This window comes from Lissotriton vulgaris, chromosome 3_1, assembly GCF_964263255.1.
Source record: "Lissotriton vulgaris chromosome 3_1, aLisVul1.2, whole genome shotgun sequence".
Taxonomy (NCBI): domain Eukaryota; kingdom Metazoa; phylum Chordata; class Amphibia; order Caudata; family Salamandridae; genus Lissotriton; species Lissotriton vulgaris.
The window spans coordinates 1,787,621,872-1,787,638,746 of NC_141689.1; the positions used below are offsets into that span (position 1 = coordinate 1,787,621,872).

The 16,875-nt window shown below is 38.7% G+C and overlaps 1 protein-coding gene across 2 annotated transcripts in view; it reads left to right on the forward strand.

Annotated features, from left to right (window-relative positions):
* The window catches only part of PRDM5 (PR/SET domain 5), a 666,844-nt gene that overhangs the window by 183,863 nt on the left and 466,106 nt on the right, over positions 1-16,875 (forward strand). For both annotated transcript variants that reach the window (XM_086962221.1, XM_086962220.1), the window contains exon 4: positions 11,117-11,297. In XM_086962221.1, the coding sequence (XP_086818347.1) occupies positions 11,117-11,297 (181 nt within the window). The remainder of the gene's footprint in view (positions 1-11,116; positions 11,298-16,875) is intronic.

Sequence of the window (16,875 nt, forward strand, 5' to 3'; positions counted from 1 at the left end):
TTGTAGCACTGAAACAGCCATGCTCAACAACTCTGATGATATCCACAGAGCCTTAGTTGAAGGTAAAGCTTGTCTTCTCATTCTTATTGACCTATCTGCGGCATGCGACCCAATACATCAAACAGTGTTACTTGAGACTCTAAAAAGACGCTCTGGCATTAATGGTAGATCACAGCAAATTAAAATTAACTAATGCCTCTCTAAGCCTTCACAAGTCACTCTTGGTGTCCCCCAAGGCTCAATCCTTTCCCCAACCCTCTTCAATCTCTTCATGGAACCAATCACATGCATACTAAAGCAAACTGGAGTTAAATATCACAGATGACACACAACTCTGACACCTCAATGACACTCTAACCGAGATACAATCATGGTTTTGCTCAAACCACCTAAAACTGAACCCAGACAAAACTGAATTAATATTGTTCTCACCGAAAAATAACCACCTACCAATGCAAGATTGGCTCAAAAACCTGGATGCTCTAAATTGCTCCCTTATCCTCTCCGATTCAGTAAAATCACTAGGCATAACCCTGGACAAGAACTTGTCAATGAAAAATCACGTCAAAAAAATGTGCTAAAGGTGCACTGTACTCCCTAAAACACCTCAAGAAAATTAAACCTTTCATCTCCGAAGATGATTTCAAGACAATAGTTCAATCCCTAGACCTCTCTGGACTAGACTATGGGAACGCCACCCAAACAGGGACACCAAAATCCCACCAAGCCCTACTAAGGTCAGTCCTCAACATGGCAGCCCGACTCTTCACTGGAATGAAACAATTTGAACACATCACAGCAACTCTTAAATCACTTAGCTGGTTTCCTACTGAAGGTAGATGTATTTACAAGTCGGCATATATCAAGCACAAAACCCTTCACACTCATCCCCACAACTACCTGTAAAGCAGAATTGTGAAAGCACGACGAGCTAGAACTCTGAAAAGCTTTAACTCACTTCTTCTCATCCCTCCAAAATTGAAAAAGAATTCCAGCCAATCCTGATTCATTTTGGGTAATGTACCCAGACTATGAAACGCTCTCCCATTTGAACTCAGATGCAACCCCTCCTTCTCCTGCTTCAAAAGGGATCTGAACTCAACCCGCTTTGACAAGTACTTTACAAACAAAGCCAACTGAACCAGACCCTGACAGCCCAGTTGACTATCCTTACTACCTCCACCTCTTGAGTCACCCCTCTAATGTATTGTCTCAAATTTTTTATTTTGTTATGCATTTCTCATCTTGTATCCGTATACCATGTTTTTCACTACTCTATTCATTCATGTTGTAAAGTGCGCTGAAAACCAGGGGACTAGCTAGCGTTATATAAAACTTCTAAAATAAATAAATAAAAATAAAACAAGCAGTTGTGACCCCATGGCTGTTTTTTGTTTGCTGGAATGTAAAAAGTAAAATAATGTTGTGAACTTATAAAAATAACGAAATGTTGAAAACTGAAATAATATATTCCTAAAAATGTTTACTTGTCGTACCTGTCATTCTTCTAAGCCAGAAGAAGGCAGGCATTGACATTGCCATGAGCTTGAAGGTGGGAGTAAATGTAAAATTGATGCTTTTGGCAATCAATGCTTTAGGCCAATCTTAAAATGACTGTTACATTTGAAAAATGACAATTTTGGCTCCTCGTTACCAGCCCCAGTATTTACAGCTGGAGTTGTATTGCATGCCACCTGTTTTTAAGCATAATAGTACTGGAATTTGTTGATTTGGGGAGTAAAATGCTTTGATTGGTTGCATAAATGTGCATGGGTGCTGCAGCCTAACTTGTTGAAAACCAGGCAACTGTTAAGGGAGTAAAAAAGCTTGGCAATAACTGCAGGTTATATATATGCTGACCCTCCCTCTTTTTGAAATTTGAAGCAGGTGACCACTCAAAAAAGTTCCACAGTTACTTTGGTCACCATTGTGATCCAATGAACTCATTGGAGAGAAGCTGCCCCAGACCAAGTTGAGGTGATGATTATTCATCCTGGCATCCTGATACCTGGCTTCTTTATGTGAACATTACAATAGAGGAAACGTTGAAAGCCACTGACTTTGAACAAACATCAACAAAGCATCTTGTGTACGTCCACAAACATTTGAGAGTGGCACCACTAGCATCCATTTTGGAGTCAAGAGTGGCCCACGTATTTTCTGTGGGACCAAGCACGACAGTTCATTTATTCCATCAGGCATTTCCCTAATGGGCCTGAGCCAATAGAGACCAGGCTCTGAAGAATGTATGATGGAATTCCGCATGCGTTTTTCATGCATGCCATAAGAACTTCGTCATTTAAATGAATGCGTCTTTAGCACACATTTGTTCTGCACGCAAGTCATTTTAACAACTTGCCTTAGGGTGCATTTGTTCTGTTGCTAGCGCTGTGAAGGCACAACGTGATTCTGGCTTCATCCTAAAGGACGTTTCCCATTCTGAGGGGTGAGGGCCACTGTTGGCACCTCTGCCAGGTTCTCCAGATCACCCAAGTAATTACAGCAGGCACAGCAAGTGGCTTACATGAGAGAGAGAGAGAGAGAGAGAGAGAGAGAGAGAGAGAGAGAGAGAAAGAGAGAGAGAAATTAAAAAGAGATAAGAAAGAGAAAAGGAGAGAGAGAAATGAGAGAAGAGAAAGGGAGCGTAGCTGCTTTGAACATTTTTGCATGGGGGGGCTCTTTTGGTACCACTCCAACAAATCAATTGCAGCAATATCCCTTCTGAGCTTTCACATATATTATAACATATTGCATTATATGTCTGTATATATTTTGGCGTATCTAATGAAACCTCTAAAGAGACATCAAACTCTAAACAAAAACAAGAAAGTACCTGTTGCATAACTCATACCGACCTGAATTAGTATTGAATAGTCAGAACCAGCTATTACCAGCTAAACTTGAAAAATAGCTTTGGCAAATGCAGATGTCCTGTTCAGGTTACATTTGCATCTGAAACTATATTTCTGAATTAGTGGTCAGTGGTGTAGAAAGGGTTCCATAGACCTTAATGCAAGCATGGAAATTGGACCCTATCCCCATTGGGAAAATGCCATATTTATCAAGGTTCTGTGGGCTCTTCAGGCCTCCTGGCCCTGATGCCACTGCACATGCTAATCTACTGTTAGCCACTGCCCTGAGAGTTGTTTCACATTCAGCAAAATGAAATAGCAACTATAGGGCTGAAAGATTAAAAAGAAAAGCCCTGTGACCTGCCAGAGCTTCATGTAGTAGCACTTTATTTTCTAACTTTCACCAGTTGTGCTGCACAACAACCGTTAGCAATGTTGTACAGCTGTTGTGCAACATGACTGAAAGTTTCAAAAAATGCACTGAAGCCGCACAAAAAAAAGTAAAACTAATAGCATTGTAGATGAGACCTATCATCTTTGTCAACGCTTGTTTTTCTAAGTCTGATACCTTCACAAGTTAACATGCTTTTCTACGGTGCAGGGTACAAGAGCATGAAATGAATACAGTGCAGAATAGGTGTTCTGTAATTTGAACAGCAATGGGCAGCATCTGGATGGCAATTAGGACTGGCTAAAAATATTGCCAAAGCTAATAACTCATGTAGGTGACCTATGATGGATTCAACCCAGATCTGTGAATGAGGGCGAGTATCTGAAAAGTTTCACTGCTCCGTCCTCATCTCCGTGTGTTTTCTTTGTTTATCCTAAGTTGGCAGGGTATGCCCAGACGTGGGTCCTTTTCTTACTTTTCCTCTGGATTCAAGCTAGCTTGGCTGATGAAGGATGTTACCCCAAAACTGGTCCCAGGATGCTTGTTTCTTGTCCAGGGAAGACCCAGCTTGGCAGTTCAGCTGGACTGTTCCCATGAGGGACAGGGTCAAGACTGATTTGCATATGGCTGGGTCTGACCTGAGGTGGCGCAGTGAGCTAAAGAACGATGATTACTCTTTTTCCTTTTTTTAAATTTTTAGTCTGGAGTAGTACACTTACAGCCTGCGGGCTGCTCTACAAGTAAGCCATAAACAAGCAATTGGACTCATTCTGTACTTCAGACATTAGGATATGAAAAGCTACTTCGGCATCATCTACAGCCCCAAAATAATCCAATAGTATTTTTTTAACAAGCATTGGCTAAGTCAATAGGTCTGACATTTTCACGCAGCCCTTTGGCTTTGACATTTTCAATCTACTCATACAAACATTCTCTGCCTGGACAGATCTAGGTGCGCTATACGATTGCTGATTTATATACCCCCATGAAGCTGGCCAACCGACAAAAATATTCCACAAAGGGGATATCAAAACATATCAGAATTTATTAATAATGAATACACATTAACTACTACATACGATATAAGAAAGATACATCGCATCCCACCACATATTCACTGAACCAATCACTCAACCAAAAATCATACTCACACATACTGATACGTCCTGAAATTCAGTCATTCATTCATACATAAAGCAAAAAGCATCAACAACAATAACATGTGAACCAAAACGTGCCATTCAATATTAACATCAATGATGATTTTTTAAAACATACAGATCCTTTTATATAGAAATTGCAAAACCTATAAAGCAAAAAAAATTAGGAAAGCATAACATAAGTTAATCCACGAAATTCAATCAGCGTATGCAGGAAATGTGAAAATTTAAAAGTTTTGTTATTGTCCACCAAGTATTTAAACACCATTTTCAATGCTTGTTTTGGTTTATCATGTTTTTTCCCAAAATGTTATTATTGGGATATGTGCTGACCTTTGTCAATAAAAAAAAAAACATTTGCTAAAGCACGCATTGCCATAGTAGTCCCCCTGCAGACAGGTGGTTCTTGTGGAATTAGCCAGTAGCTGAATGGGCTGACCCCTCACATCATGCTGAGTGCTGTAGAGGGCGGAAGAAAAATGTGAACAACACATTTGCAGTCCAAAGGATCAAGACTAAAAGCGTCCACAATTATTTTTAATTTTTTTTTAAATTTTAGTAAAATCGCACGGACTTGGCTAACATCAGACCTCAAATAGGATGTACGTGGTGTGCTGTTTTGTTGCATGGATGGTAGTGTGTAGACGTGGGCTATGTTCTTCTTTAAGCACACATGTGAGTGTACATGTCCATACTCAAGAGTTATGTGTCATTTAGTTTTTAATCAAAGTAAATTTCAATTTATTTTTCATTAAGAGAGGTGAATTCATGTTTGCTTGGATCATGCGTTATATCTTGATAAACATTTAGAGGAGTGAATGAAATATGGATGCTTGATAAATGTGTAATTTTATTTCTTATGAAATATGAAGAACAGCATTCCTGGGCCCTGGAATCCAGATGTTCATGTCTAGTTTATTATATTAATTGATTGTGGAGAGTAGATAAGAATGTTTTATTCTATTCAAATCAACATATAATTAAATAAAAAATTCATATTCATTGTTGATGACCTAAATAATTCATATATTGCACAAAATAAAAAATGCAATACTTTTATTTACTATGATACTAAGCAAATGAGCAGACAAGGCTTGTACTAAATCATTTTCATCAGGCTGATGAGAAAATGTATTGCAGCACTTTGAAATCTAAGCACCTTCGAGTTATGAACAATGTAATAGAAAGAGCGCAGAAGGGAAGGTGAGCGAAGAGAAAAAGAGAAGCAGTCAGCATATCAGGATTTGCAAATTTTACAATCAATCGCCTCATTGCGTAACTTATGCCCTGTTCTTTGTATCACTGTAGAACAAAGGTAGCTACACATTTAATGCAACATGCACCACTATTCCATATCGACTGGCAAATGTTTGCTGTAATATTTCTATCCAATTAACCCCTTGCATGCTGATGACGGCCGGGAGCCGTCATGGCACACAGTGCTCGTGTGCTGATGACGGCTCCCGGCCGTCATGACCGCACCCGCGATCGGAATGTGCCGCACAGGCGCAGAATCAAGGCAGCATGCAAGGGGTTAAGAAGTGTATTTAAATGTCATTGAAAATATGTATTCTATAGCATTCTTCTCGGCCCCATCTGCCTCCCACATAACTCAAGACGTTGTATCTGAAAGTGAACATATTGCCCTCTCTGCATTAAACTTCATTAGCACCCTGCATAAAATGCTGACAATAGCTTGAACAACCAGGAAGCCTAGAATGGTAGTACCAACTAAAGTTGTTTGTGTGCATTTTATGTTCATCAAAGGTGTAAAAAGGGACTTAAAGCAGGCAAGAGCAGCTGTCTTTTATATCTCTCTGTATTGGGTGAAATCACGGGGATGGGTGTTAATGGCCCTGTTGCTTACATTCTGTTGGATGTTAGCAGTTGTGGTTTTTCCTTCCCCTCAATATGTGACCTCTTTGGATTGGTCCCTTTATTGCAAGGCAAGCAATTAACAAAGCTCTGTGCAGAGGGGACTAATATAGTATTGTAGTCACGTGCTAAGGGGATAAGCTGCAGGAAATTGCCCAAAAACAAGCAAGAGTCTTTAACAACTGGTATAGCTCGAGCCTGATGGACTACAGTGTTAATAGAACTTTGCACCTACTATGGGTCCGATTCCGATGTCGCACAGACTCAGGTCCGTCCGACATCAGTCAGGAGCCGTAACCAACCAACCTGCTGTGGTCGGTTATGGCCCTGCTAGTACGATGCGGCCGAACCCTGTGACCAGGTGCAAGGTTTTCAGCAACCACCCCTTTTTTTAATGGGAACCTATGTTGTCAGTCGGAACACAAGCTCCCATTGAAGCCAACGGGAGTCTGGCCGAACGGTGTTAGGAACCATGGTAATCAGTCTGTCAAACTCCGCAAGCCTGAGTCAGTCGGTAACGATTCCGACAAGGAGCCAGTCGGAATGCTTTCCGACCGACATCGTAATGAGTCCCAAGATGAGTTTTATTACATAGGATCTTTATATGTTTCTGCTATAGTAAAGGAATACTGTGGGCACATAACACTCATAGAATCAGAGATATAGACTTTTTTTAACTAGAAATTGAGTTCTAAGGGGAAGTTGAAAGAATGAGGTTAGTGGTTGGGAAGAAAACTGATTTGTCCTCAGGGAATAATAGTACACTATTTTGAACCCCATAAGGAAAGGATGTAGTGAGTTTTTGACATATCTTATTTGAGAGTGCAGTGAATTTGCAATATTAAGGAATGTTTCTCTGTGAAAGAAACTCAAAACATAATCCATAATAAACCTAAACCTGTAGAAGCAATTGCAAGAACCTTTAATGTTGATCTGCAATGCCTCCGGTTAAATAATTTGTTATGAGCCAGGGAGCACAAGCATGAAAAAAATTTGGAGCATGAAATTTATATATTTCTAGGCTATTGAAAGTATGTGCAAGAGAATGTTTCTGGAATGGCAATAAAAGTATTAGTGCTAAAGATATATAATAATCAATGATATCACTAAGGAATCTGAGGTCAACAAGAAATGGAAAAAACAAAGGACAGATTAGCTGTTCAAAGGGCAATAGTAGATGTTCAACAGTTTTAGGGTAATGGGTAATGCTGATGGACCAATGTTTAAATGTAGATTAAAAAGGAGAAATGTTTATGGTCTGGTAATTCTCATGTACATAGGAAACAATCCATACAAGCTCCTTTAACTGGAACCCAACTTGTTGAAGGTGATTTAATAGGGCATTCAGACAAAATATTTATTAAGTTTAAAATATCGTCCAACAGAAATATTGAGTTTAGAATATCATGACATGGAAATATCGTCAGCAAGAATATCGATGTCAAGAGTATCGATTTGAAGGTAAGTAATATCAATTTTAAAAATAATGAATTTATTTATATCGTTTGCAAAATATAGTTGTTTAAAATATCGTTTTTTAAATTATTGTTATGTATTTGAATATATTCTTTAAATGTATATGATGTTAATTTTTTTGTATAAATATTTACTATGATATTTTATATATTTATTTTTTAGCATATAATACATTTAATTTAATGACATTGTGTGATTTTTAGTTCTGTAGCGGGTTGTGGGTTTATAAAGGTATAGGGATGGAAGTAAATTAAGTATAATAAATTATTAAATATTTTCTATAATTTTTTTAGTTGATATGTATTTATGATTAATTGTGCAATTTATATTTTATGTAAAAGTTAAGTGCAGGTTATGTGGTTTATAGGGGTAACGGGTGCAAAGGTATTTAATTGTAATTAATTAATTATTAGTTATATACAATTTATTAATTAATCATTATTATGTTAATTGTGTAAAAAAAATAGATGCAGGTTGTGGGGTTATAGGGATAAAGGGTGGGAACTAATTTATTTTTAATTAATTAAGAACTAGTTTACATAATTATATAATAATTAATCATGTTCACTGTTTATATTTTTAGGTTTGGTTGTGGGCCTATCAGTGTAAAGGGTGGGAAGCAATTTATTTTCAATTGATTTATAATTAGTTTTTAATTAATATTAACTAATGTATTGATTATTATGTGAATTGGCATATTTTTCTTTTTGAGTGCTGGTTGTGGGGCTATTAGTGGTAAAGGGTGGGAAGTAATTAATTTATAATTAATTTATAATTAGTTGTTAATTAATATTAATTAAATAATTGATAATTATGTTAATTGTTTAATTTCATTTTCCTAGGTTTGGGTTGTGGAGTTCATAGGGGTAAAGGGTGAGGAGTAAATTTATGTAAAAAAATTATAATTAATTATGGTAATTGTGTAAATATTTTTCTGTAAAATTTGATATGATTGTTGTGTGTGTTTTGGGGGTATATTCTGGGATGCACATTAACTGTAATGAATTGGTAATTAATATTTAATTAATCATAAGTAATTTCTAGATAAATATGTATATTAATAGTGTAATTAATTAGTTTTTAAATGTTTCATTTTATGTGCAGGTTGTGAGTCTTGTGAGGCTATTGGTTGGGAAGTTACCAAATTATAATTATTTAATAATTTTTTGGGGTTAATAAATGACTAAAAAAACAACTATTTATTCATATAAATGTATTCCTGTAATTAATTTATAAAAACATTTGTAGGTATTTGTGATATTTATTTAACATTGTAATATGTTTTTCTTTTTTAGCATTTTTAATATTAAATATATTTGTATTTTTTCACTACATGTTTATGTTTATAATAATTGTGTTTTGTTCAAGCTATTTTTTTTCTTTTTAACGCTGCATGGACTGGAGTGGGAATCGTAAATTATACTTGTCCTCAATCCAACACTTCCCTACTGTTGTACTGGCTGGAGTGGAAATAGTAAATTTTACTCCTCACCTACCCAACACTTTCCTTACTGTTGTTTTGATTGGAGTGGGAACACTAGGGGGTCGATTCCGATTCGGGAAAAACCGCTCCGGATAGCCGTTCGGAGCGTTTTTCCCGTACGAATCGTACCCTGCAACGTCCCCCGTACGTACGACGAAGTACGATTCGTACCAGGAGCAGTACTCCGTACGAGTCGTACAAGACACCGTACGACTCTAATCTCCGTACGATTCTCCCTCGGAACCTGCTGTACGCGACATCTGTACGGTTCACGGCTGGTTTTTACGACCCAGCAAGTACGATACGTGTCGGGTACGCACCGTACGAGCCTTTTTCTACGGGAGCTGAAAACAGCCGTAAAAGCAGAGTTCGTGCCAAAACAGGTACGGAACGGCCCCCCGGGTACGGTGCGTACCCCCCATGATCGCAGGGGTACGCACCGTACCCCTGCGATCATGGGGTGTACGAGCCGTACCCCATGTACGATCGGTGTACGAGCCGTACCCCCATTGTACGATCGGTGTACGATCGGTGTACGAGCCGTACCCCATGTACGATCAGTGTACGAGCTGTACCCCATGTACGATCGGTGTACGAGCCGTACCCCATGTACGATGGGGGTACGGCTCGTACACCGATCGTACAATGGGGGTATGGCTCGTACACCGATCGTACATGGGGTACTGCTCGTACACCGATCGTACAATGGGGGTACGGCTCGTACACCGATCGTACACTTTTCGTACAATGGGAGTACGGCTCGTACACCCCATGATCGCAGGGGTACGTGCCGTAGCCCTGCAATCATGGGGGGGTACGCGCTGTACGGGGTGTATGTAATCGTGCGCTTTTCCGTACGAATCGCCCTTACCTGACGTGGACCGTACGAATCGCGTCCTGATTCCCGGGTCCGGATCGTACTCGTCGGGTCGTACGGCGTGTGTACGGGTCGTACGGTTCACAGTTTCAGCCTTGCAATATGGATCGCGACGATTCGGATGGATTCACGGAATACGGATCGTACTACGCGACTCGCACGGACGGGTACGATTCGTATGGAGAGGGCTCCGGATACAAATCGTACAGACGTTTTTTTCCTGAATCGGAATCGACCCCCTTGTCTCTGCACTCCAATAGTGTGTTTACTGTTGTACTGGCTGGAATGGTAATAGTAAAAATTACCTATCTGCAACCCAACACTTTCATTATTGTTGTATTTACTGGAGGGAAATTTGTAGGTTTTTAGTTAGTTTTATTATTTTCGATTTGTGTAAAGTGTGAGTTGTACATTTTATATATATATTTACTATAATAAGTTGTGTAGTTTTGTATAAATTGTAGTTGTAATAGTATATGCATTACATAATATATTTAATAATTTATTGTAAATTGCAATAATTTATATTATATTTTTCTTAATTTTTAACATTATAATAATTGTAATTAATTATATTTAGTCTTTAATAGTATTAATGTTGCTAAAAATCAAGCAACATGGATCCTGGAGGAATGCAGCGTCTATAGTCACACTTTCATCAAGGTCGCCCGCCTGCTGAAATACCTACTGGGGTTCTCATCGGTATCATTTGGGACCCCTTCCCTTTTGAGAAAGGGTTACCACCAGTTTTAAACTAGTAGTAAAGTATTACAGTTTTGCAAGCGGAATTTGTTTGTGCAGTTTTCCTTTTGTACATTGTAAAAAGCATTTTTGCGGTTGCAAACGTCCCAATTCTGCAAAACAGGCTGTTTGCGACCCCAAAAAAGCTTTATAAATCTGTTCCTGAAACTCTTAAGCTTTTGATTTCATCTTTCCTAAAAACAAAAGAAAAATATAAATGTTTTACTAGTTTTTTAAATGCACATTTTTGTTTTAATTCAGGAGGGAGAAAATATTTTCTATCTGGCTGTTGAAGACATAGACTCTGACACAGAGTTGCTGATTGGCTACCTTGACAGTGACATGGAAGAAGGCAATGAGGAAGAGGATGATGTTGCGCATGTAGTAATTTACAAAGAAAATGAAGAAAATACAGAAGAAGTCCCACAAGTTGTTGAAAAAGGTATGCAGCACACATACTAGACTACTGAGAAACATAAATATCTTATTGAGGAGCTTAGATCTTAGTGAATGGCAGACAGCACACAATAACACAACTGTAAAATAGAAAAGAGAACAAGTAAGATCATTTTCAAATAACACAATCATGAAGTTGAGTGAATGGTCGGGATGTACAATAACATTAACAATTTTTCATTATAAAAATGATATTTTTCAATACTTGTGGATTCAGTTCGCCCAGCTCTTCACAAAAAATACTCTTTCTTCCTTTGTTCACGATCTATTGTGGCCAATGTAATACCACAGGTGGCTTTGTTTCAGGCTCTACCCTGGAAAAGGTGAGTTTAGCAGAAATAATACAGAGGATACAAAGGAATGTAAAATATTCACCTTTCTAGGTTATCTTATTTCACTTACAATATCAATGGTTGAAATTCAATATGATAAAAATTAGACATAGATGAGAATATATTTTCTCAGGGGCACTTATTGCATGATAGGCGACAAATATATGGTGCAATTCAGTTAATTCTATTGCCTATTTCTATATTTTTAATAAGTATGTATGGTGGAAAAACAGTGCCATTATTGGTTCATTCATCTTTCTCTTTGGTGTGAAAAGTATTGACGGTGTTCTAGTCATTTGTAGGTCATAGTAGACATCACAGCTCATTTAGACCGTGGCAGGTGTGCTACAAAGCTGCTGGGTGGTCCAATCCCCGCCTCTTCTTGGTCTGAGGTGACCCATTAGCCATACATATAAATCTCCACCAGGATTGTAAGGGAGAAGTTTCACCAAATGTTCTCCTGTCTACATGGGGTCACTTTCAGCCATAAATGCTCAGTGCTGAATGCTATGCTACAGTTGCCATTTTGTTCATTTTTCTGAAGACAAGCTTTCAAAGTGCAAGTTTATTTTGGAAAACCAATAGATCAATGCCCCTGTACAAATCAGTGAGTGTCAGGTTTCTCCTGTCCCTGAGACACCATGAAAATGAAAAGGCAGCCTCAGAGCCCTGCCCCGAATATAGAGTTGACCTAGCCGGCAGTCCTGCAACAGGAGACCTGCTGCAATTGGGTTCCTAATGTCAGAAACAGAAACACATTTATTTATCTACTGGTTCTCTAACTTCAAAACCCTTACCCTTAATAAAGTTGTGCACAGTTATCTGGTTTCATCAGCGACAGCGTTTCAAATCACTTTAGTCTTATTCACTGTATCCTGATGTTCCACAGGTCGGCTGGCAGCTTAGAATTGTTTTCACCACTGTAAGACAGGGCTGCCTGCCCCAAATGACAGCAGGGAAAACAAAAGCTACAACCTTATAGTTCCCATTACCCCCTGTTAAATCCTGTGTTAAATCCTGTGTTCCTATAGTGGGTAAAAGAAGTATGTCACTCTAGAAACTGACGTGCCAAGACTGGTGAGCAATATGCATCTTGAGTCGAAGCAGGAATGTTCAAGCGGTTAGTAGGAAACATCTCCTTGTTTAAGATTATGTCTGCTAATGGAGTGTAAACTTCCATTGTTGTTTCCTATTCGTGAAGAATGTATACCTCGCTATTAAGTGACAAACCTTAGTCCTACAACAATATGGTCAAGGTAAGTAAATATAGGCATGTTTACATTAATATTGTTAACTAGATAAACATAACTATCTTTGCTTCAAAGAAACAGTGTGGATATTCCAAGTATCCTCAGACAGACTGATGACTTTATACTTATAGTGACAGATCAGTAACAAGCCTTGGCAATGCAATCTGTCTCGCCTTTGGGGTTTTATAAGTATTTATCCATGCAGCACACTGTCTGCAGCTGGGGGCCAGTACCTGTTCCACCGGGATGAAGGGAAGTGAGTGCCCAGACGTGGGTCCCGGGCTCACTGTGCCACTGGATTAAAGCTATCCTTGCTGATGAGGGTTGATACGCCAAAACTGGTCCTGGATGCTTGTTTCTGTTCCAGGGAGGAACTGGCTTGGCAGTTCGAGCTGTACTGTTTCCATGAGGCACAAGGACAAGGCTGATTTTCATATGGCCAGGTCTAAACTGGGGTGGCATGGTGAGCAAAAGAATGATGGATTTATCTCAGATCTCTTGACTGGGGGTGAATGTTTTGATTCATTCTGCATTTCGTCCATCAATTGTGTGTCTTTTGGGACCACACAAAAACAGGCATTTATGAAGGGCATGAACAGGAAAAAATGGAAAAGATGGAAGGTGCTTCAAGTCACAGTCTAGATTACAGCATGCCTCGAAGAGCAGCACATGCGCTGCCCAGGCTCAAACTAATAAACCTAAAAAACAAGTAAAACCCAGTCTGGATCTCAGATTCAGGCTGTTTATGGTTAGAAAATGTAGGGTTTCTCTGATAACTCACGTCATAAAGAAGCAGTTTAATGACTCCTAAGAAATGTGTGGTTCCAGAGAAGATGGAGCACTCCAGAGAAAGCTTAAATCAGCTTAAAAAGCTTCATCACCTGTACATCTAAACTTTGGGATTTTACTCCCTCAGATCATAAGAAAGAAACTGAACTATTTTCTTTACCAGAAAGCTCTTAAAGCATGGCTTTTTAACAGTTAGACCTCTGTTCCTTTCTCATCTCTACTGCGTATGCTTAGGCTGTAATCAGTTTTCCAGATCTATAGTGCTTACTCATCCCAGGGTAGTAGAGCACTGTATAAATCCTTTCAATGTTTTCACTGCTTCGGCTGGCATTAGTAGGTCATCAAAATGCAAAAGTCAAATGGTAAAATGTTAGGGTTCCTGACAAACCTCAAATTATCACAGTTGCCTCTTAAAATGTTGGGCCTCACTAAAGAAAACATGGAAACCACTGTAAGAAAGAGAAAAAGATCTTACATTCCCAATAAAGACATGATGTTCTCTATGTTATGAATGTAGGAACAAAACTAAATAGCCAGATACTGCAGACAATACATTAACACTGAGGGATGTGTTGGTCTCTGTGCACCTACAGTGAAGTTTGTTAATGTTTTCAGGTGCTTTGAAAGAAAGTTAACTTTAATATAGTCTCATTTTGCACTGCAGTATGCAGCTTACCTAATTATTTTGTCTTTTTTAAAGGAATTAAGTGTGCCAGATTTCATATTCTTACCATCACCTCTCTATTTCCATCTCTATACACATATCTCTACTGTTGGCCTGCACTTTATCTCCTTTTCATACTTACTTTCTCTCAATTCTCTCTTGTGCTCACTTGCTATTTCACTCATTCTCTATCTCTTTGTCTGTCTATTATTCTCTCTTTCTTCCTCTTGGCCTCTCTTACTCTCTCTGTTGCTTTCTTTCTTTCTGTTTTGCTTTCTGTTTTTCTTTCTTTCTTTCTTTCTTTCTTTCTTTCTTTCTTTCTTTCTTTCTTTCTTTCTTTCTTTCTTTCTTGCTTTCTTTCTTTCTTTCTTTCTTCCTCACTACAAAGTTATTTGTTTACATAATTTCACAAGAACACTACCAGGTGAAGAGGTCATGCATTATTAATTAATGTATTTATTTAATTATTTTGTATACTGCACACTGTGTAACAGAATTGCTGGGTTGCTTCAGGGTGCTATCAGTGGAGTGATTCCAGAGGAGAGGATGTGAAAGAGCAGGAATCTACTGATGTATATTAGGCCAGCTTTCTGAGGTTATTAAGTTTGTTGTGCTTCAGATATGCAGTGGTTGTTTGTCACGCAGACTTCACCAGCCACTGGAAATGTCTTTTTCCATAGGTCTTGCATTTCGTTGTATGGACTTGAGCAGAGATTATTTAGCAGATATGTCTGGTGGGGAGTGTAGCTATTGTCCCCTAGGTTTGTTAGCGATGAAGCTCCTACACATTTCTTAGTATTTCAAATTGAGACATTTAAAAAACATACTATTTTTAATAGCAGCCAGTGAAGGGTTGTTTTGTGCTGATTTATGTTTTGATTTGTTTTTTCGTCTATGCCCAGTTTGAAGATCAGGCATACAGTAGCACGGTATGATTTAGACAACTGTTGATTTATAGGAAGACAAGGATTCCAACTATATCATGATGGTGTTTGGGATGTATGGATGAGTTCCTTTGGGAAATTTTATTTGCTAGAAAGAGGACTTAACTACTGTTGTGATCTGGAATTTTAAGCTGAGGTCATGGTCCCAGAGGGTGCCAAGAATTCTGACCTTGATTTTAATTAGGATGGTGTTACCAAGGGAGCTCCGAGGTGGAAAGATGGAATCATTTATTCTTAAGAAGTGTGTTGCTCATAGAACTTGGATTTCTGCCTTGGTGAAACACATCATTCAGGCTATCCTAGGTTTCAGTTGCCTTAAGGCATTTGAAAAATGTGGTAATTGTTTTTTGTCTCACGTGATAAGGAGGCATATTTGCACATGTACAGTCTGCACATTGAATAGCATGTTTTGAGATCTTAGGACGTCCATAAGAAGTTTGACATATGTGCTGTAGAGTGTGGGTGACAAGGGGAATCCTTGCTCCAATCCCCATGTCACTGTGCAAGACGGGTTGAAAATTTGCCTGGTCTAAACTCAGGTGACTAGACATCTAGAAATTACGTTAACCTTTTTTGGGACTTGTAAGTGATGAGTTCCACACAAACCCCCTAGAAATGTTTTAAAGTCTTTTGGAATCTTTGCATACAACAACAAATCTTACCCAATAATACATCACTTGTTCATGGAAACAAGAGCCTGATTAAGAGTTTGGTTGACAGGGCACTCCATTGCGAATGTGATAGATTGCTTGGTGTAGTAAACTTTTAATCTGCCTTCCTCATTTAGAGATGGGCGGACCCCAAACTATCCATCGATGGAGCCTCCAGTGAACACTCCCAGGGGAGTGGGGGGCAGTAGTTTTTTGGTTTTTCAGAAACAAACTCCGACTTAGAGAGTTTGCTTCTGAAAAACACAGAAGTTTAAAAGTTTGGTGAATGGCTGCCAAAATGAGCACTGGCCTTCCATCAAAATGTTGTCCATTGAAGATAACCACAGTTCCTTTTCAAGTACAGAGATGACCGCTGGACCAAAGCCATCTCTAAATTTGACAACTGGAGTGCAGAGATAATGTCCTGTGCCGTCCCTAAGGGCACTACTTCGTCCATCACTTTCTAAGTCTGGCCCTTATTCTCTTTCCCAACATATCAGTGTTTGTACACCATTACCAATTTAAAGTAAGATAACACTGGGAGCAGGGTACTTTCTCTGCAATGCTCTAACACAAATTTGCAACTATGCTCCTGAATTTCATGTATAAAGAGTATAGTCATCTGAGCACCCATAAGGCAATACCTGCAAATAGGACCATAAACTACACACCTGGGGCCAGATGTAGGTAAATTAGATTTACCGATTTTTAATTACCGAATTTTACCGATTCGGTAATTAAAAATCGGTAAATCTAAAGGGTGGATATGTAGGTATTTCCAGATGTGGAAATACCGAATCTGTAACAATCGGTATTTACCGATTCTGTAAATACAGAATCGGTATTTCCCATTGATTCCTATGGGCTTTGAAGCCCATAGGAATCAATGGGAAATACCGAATTTTGCAAGGGTGCAGGGGGTGTCACTTTGACAC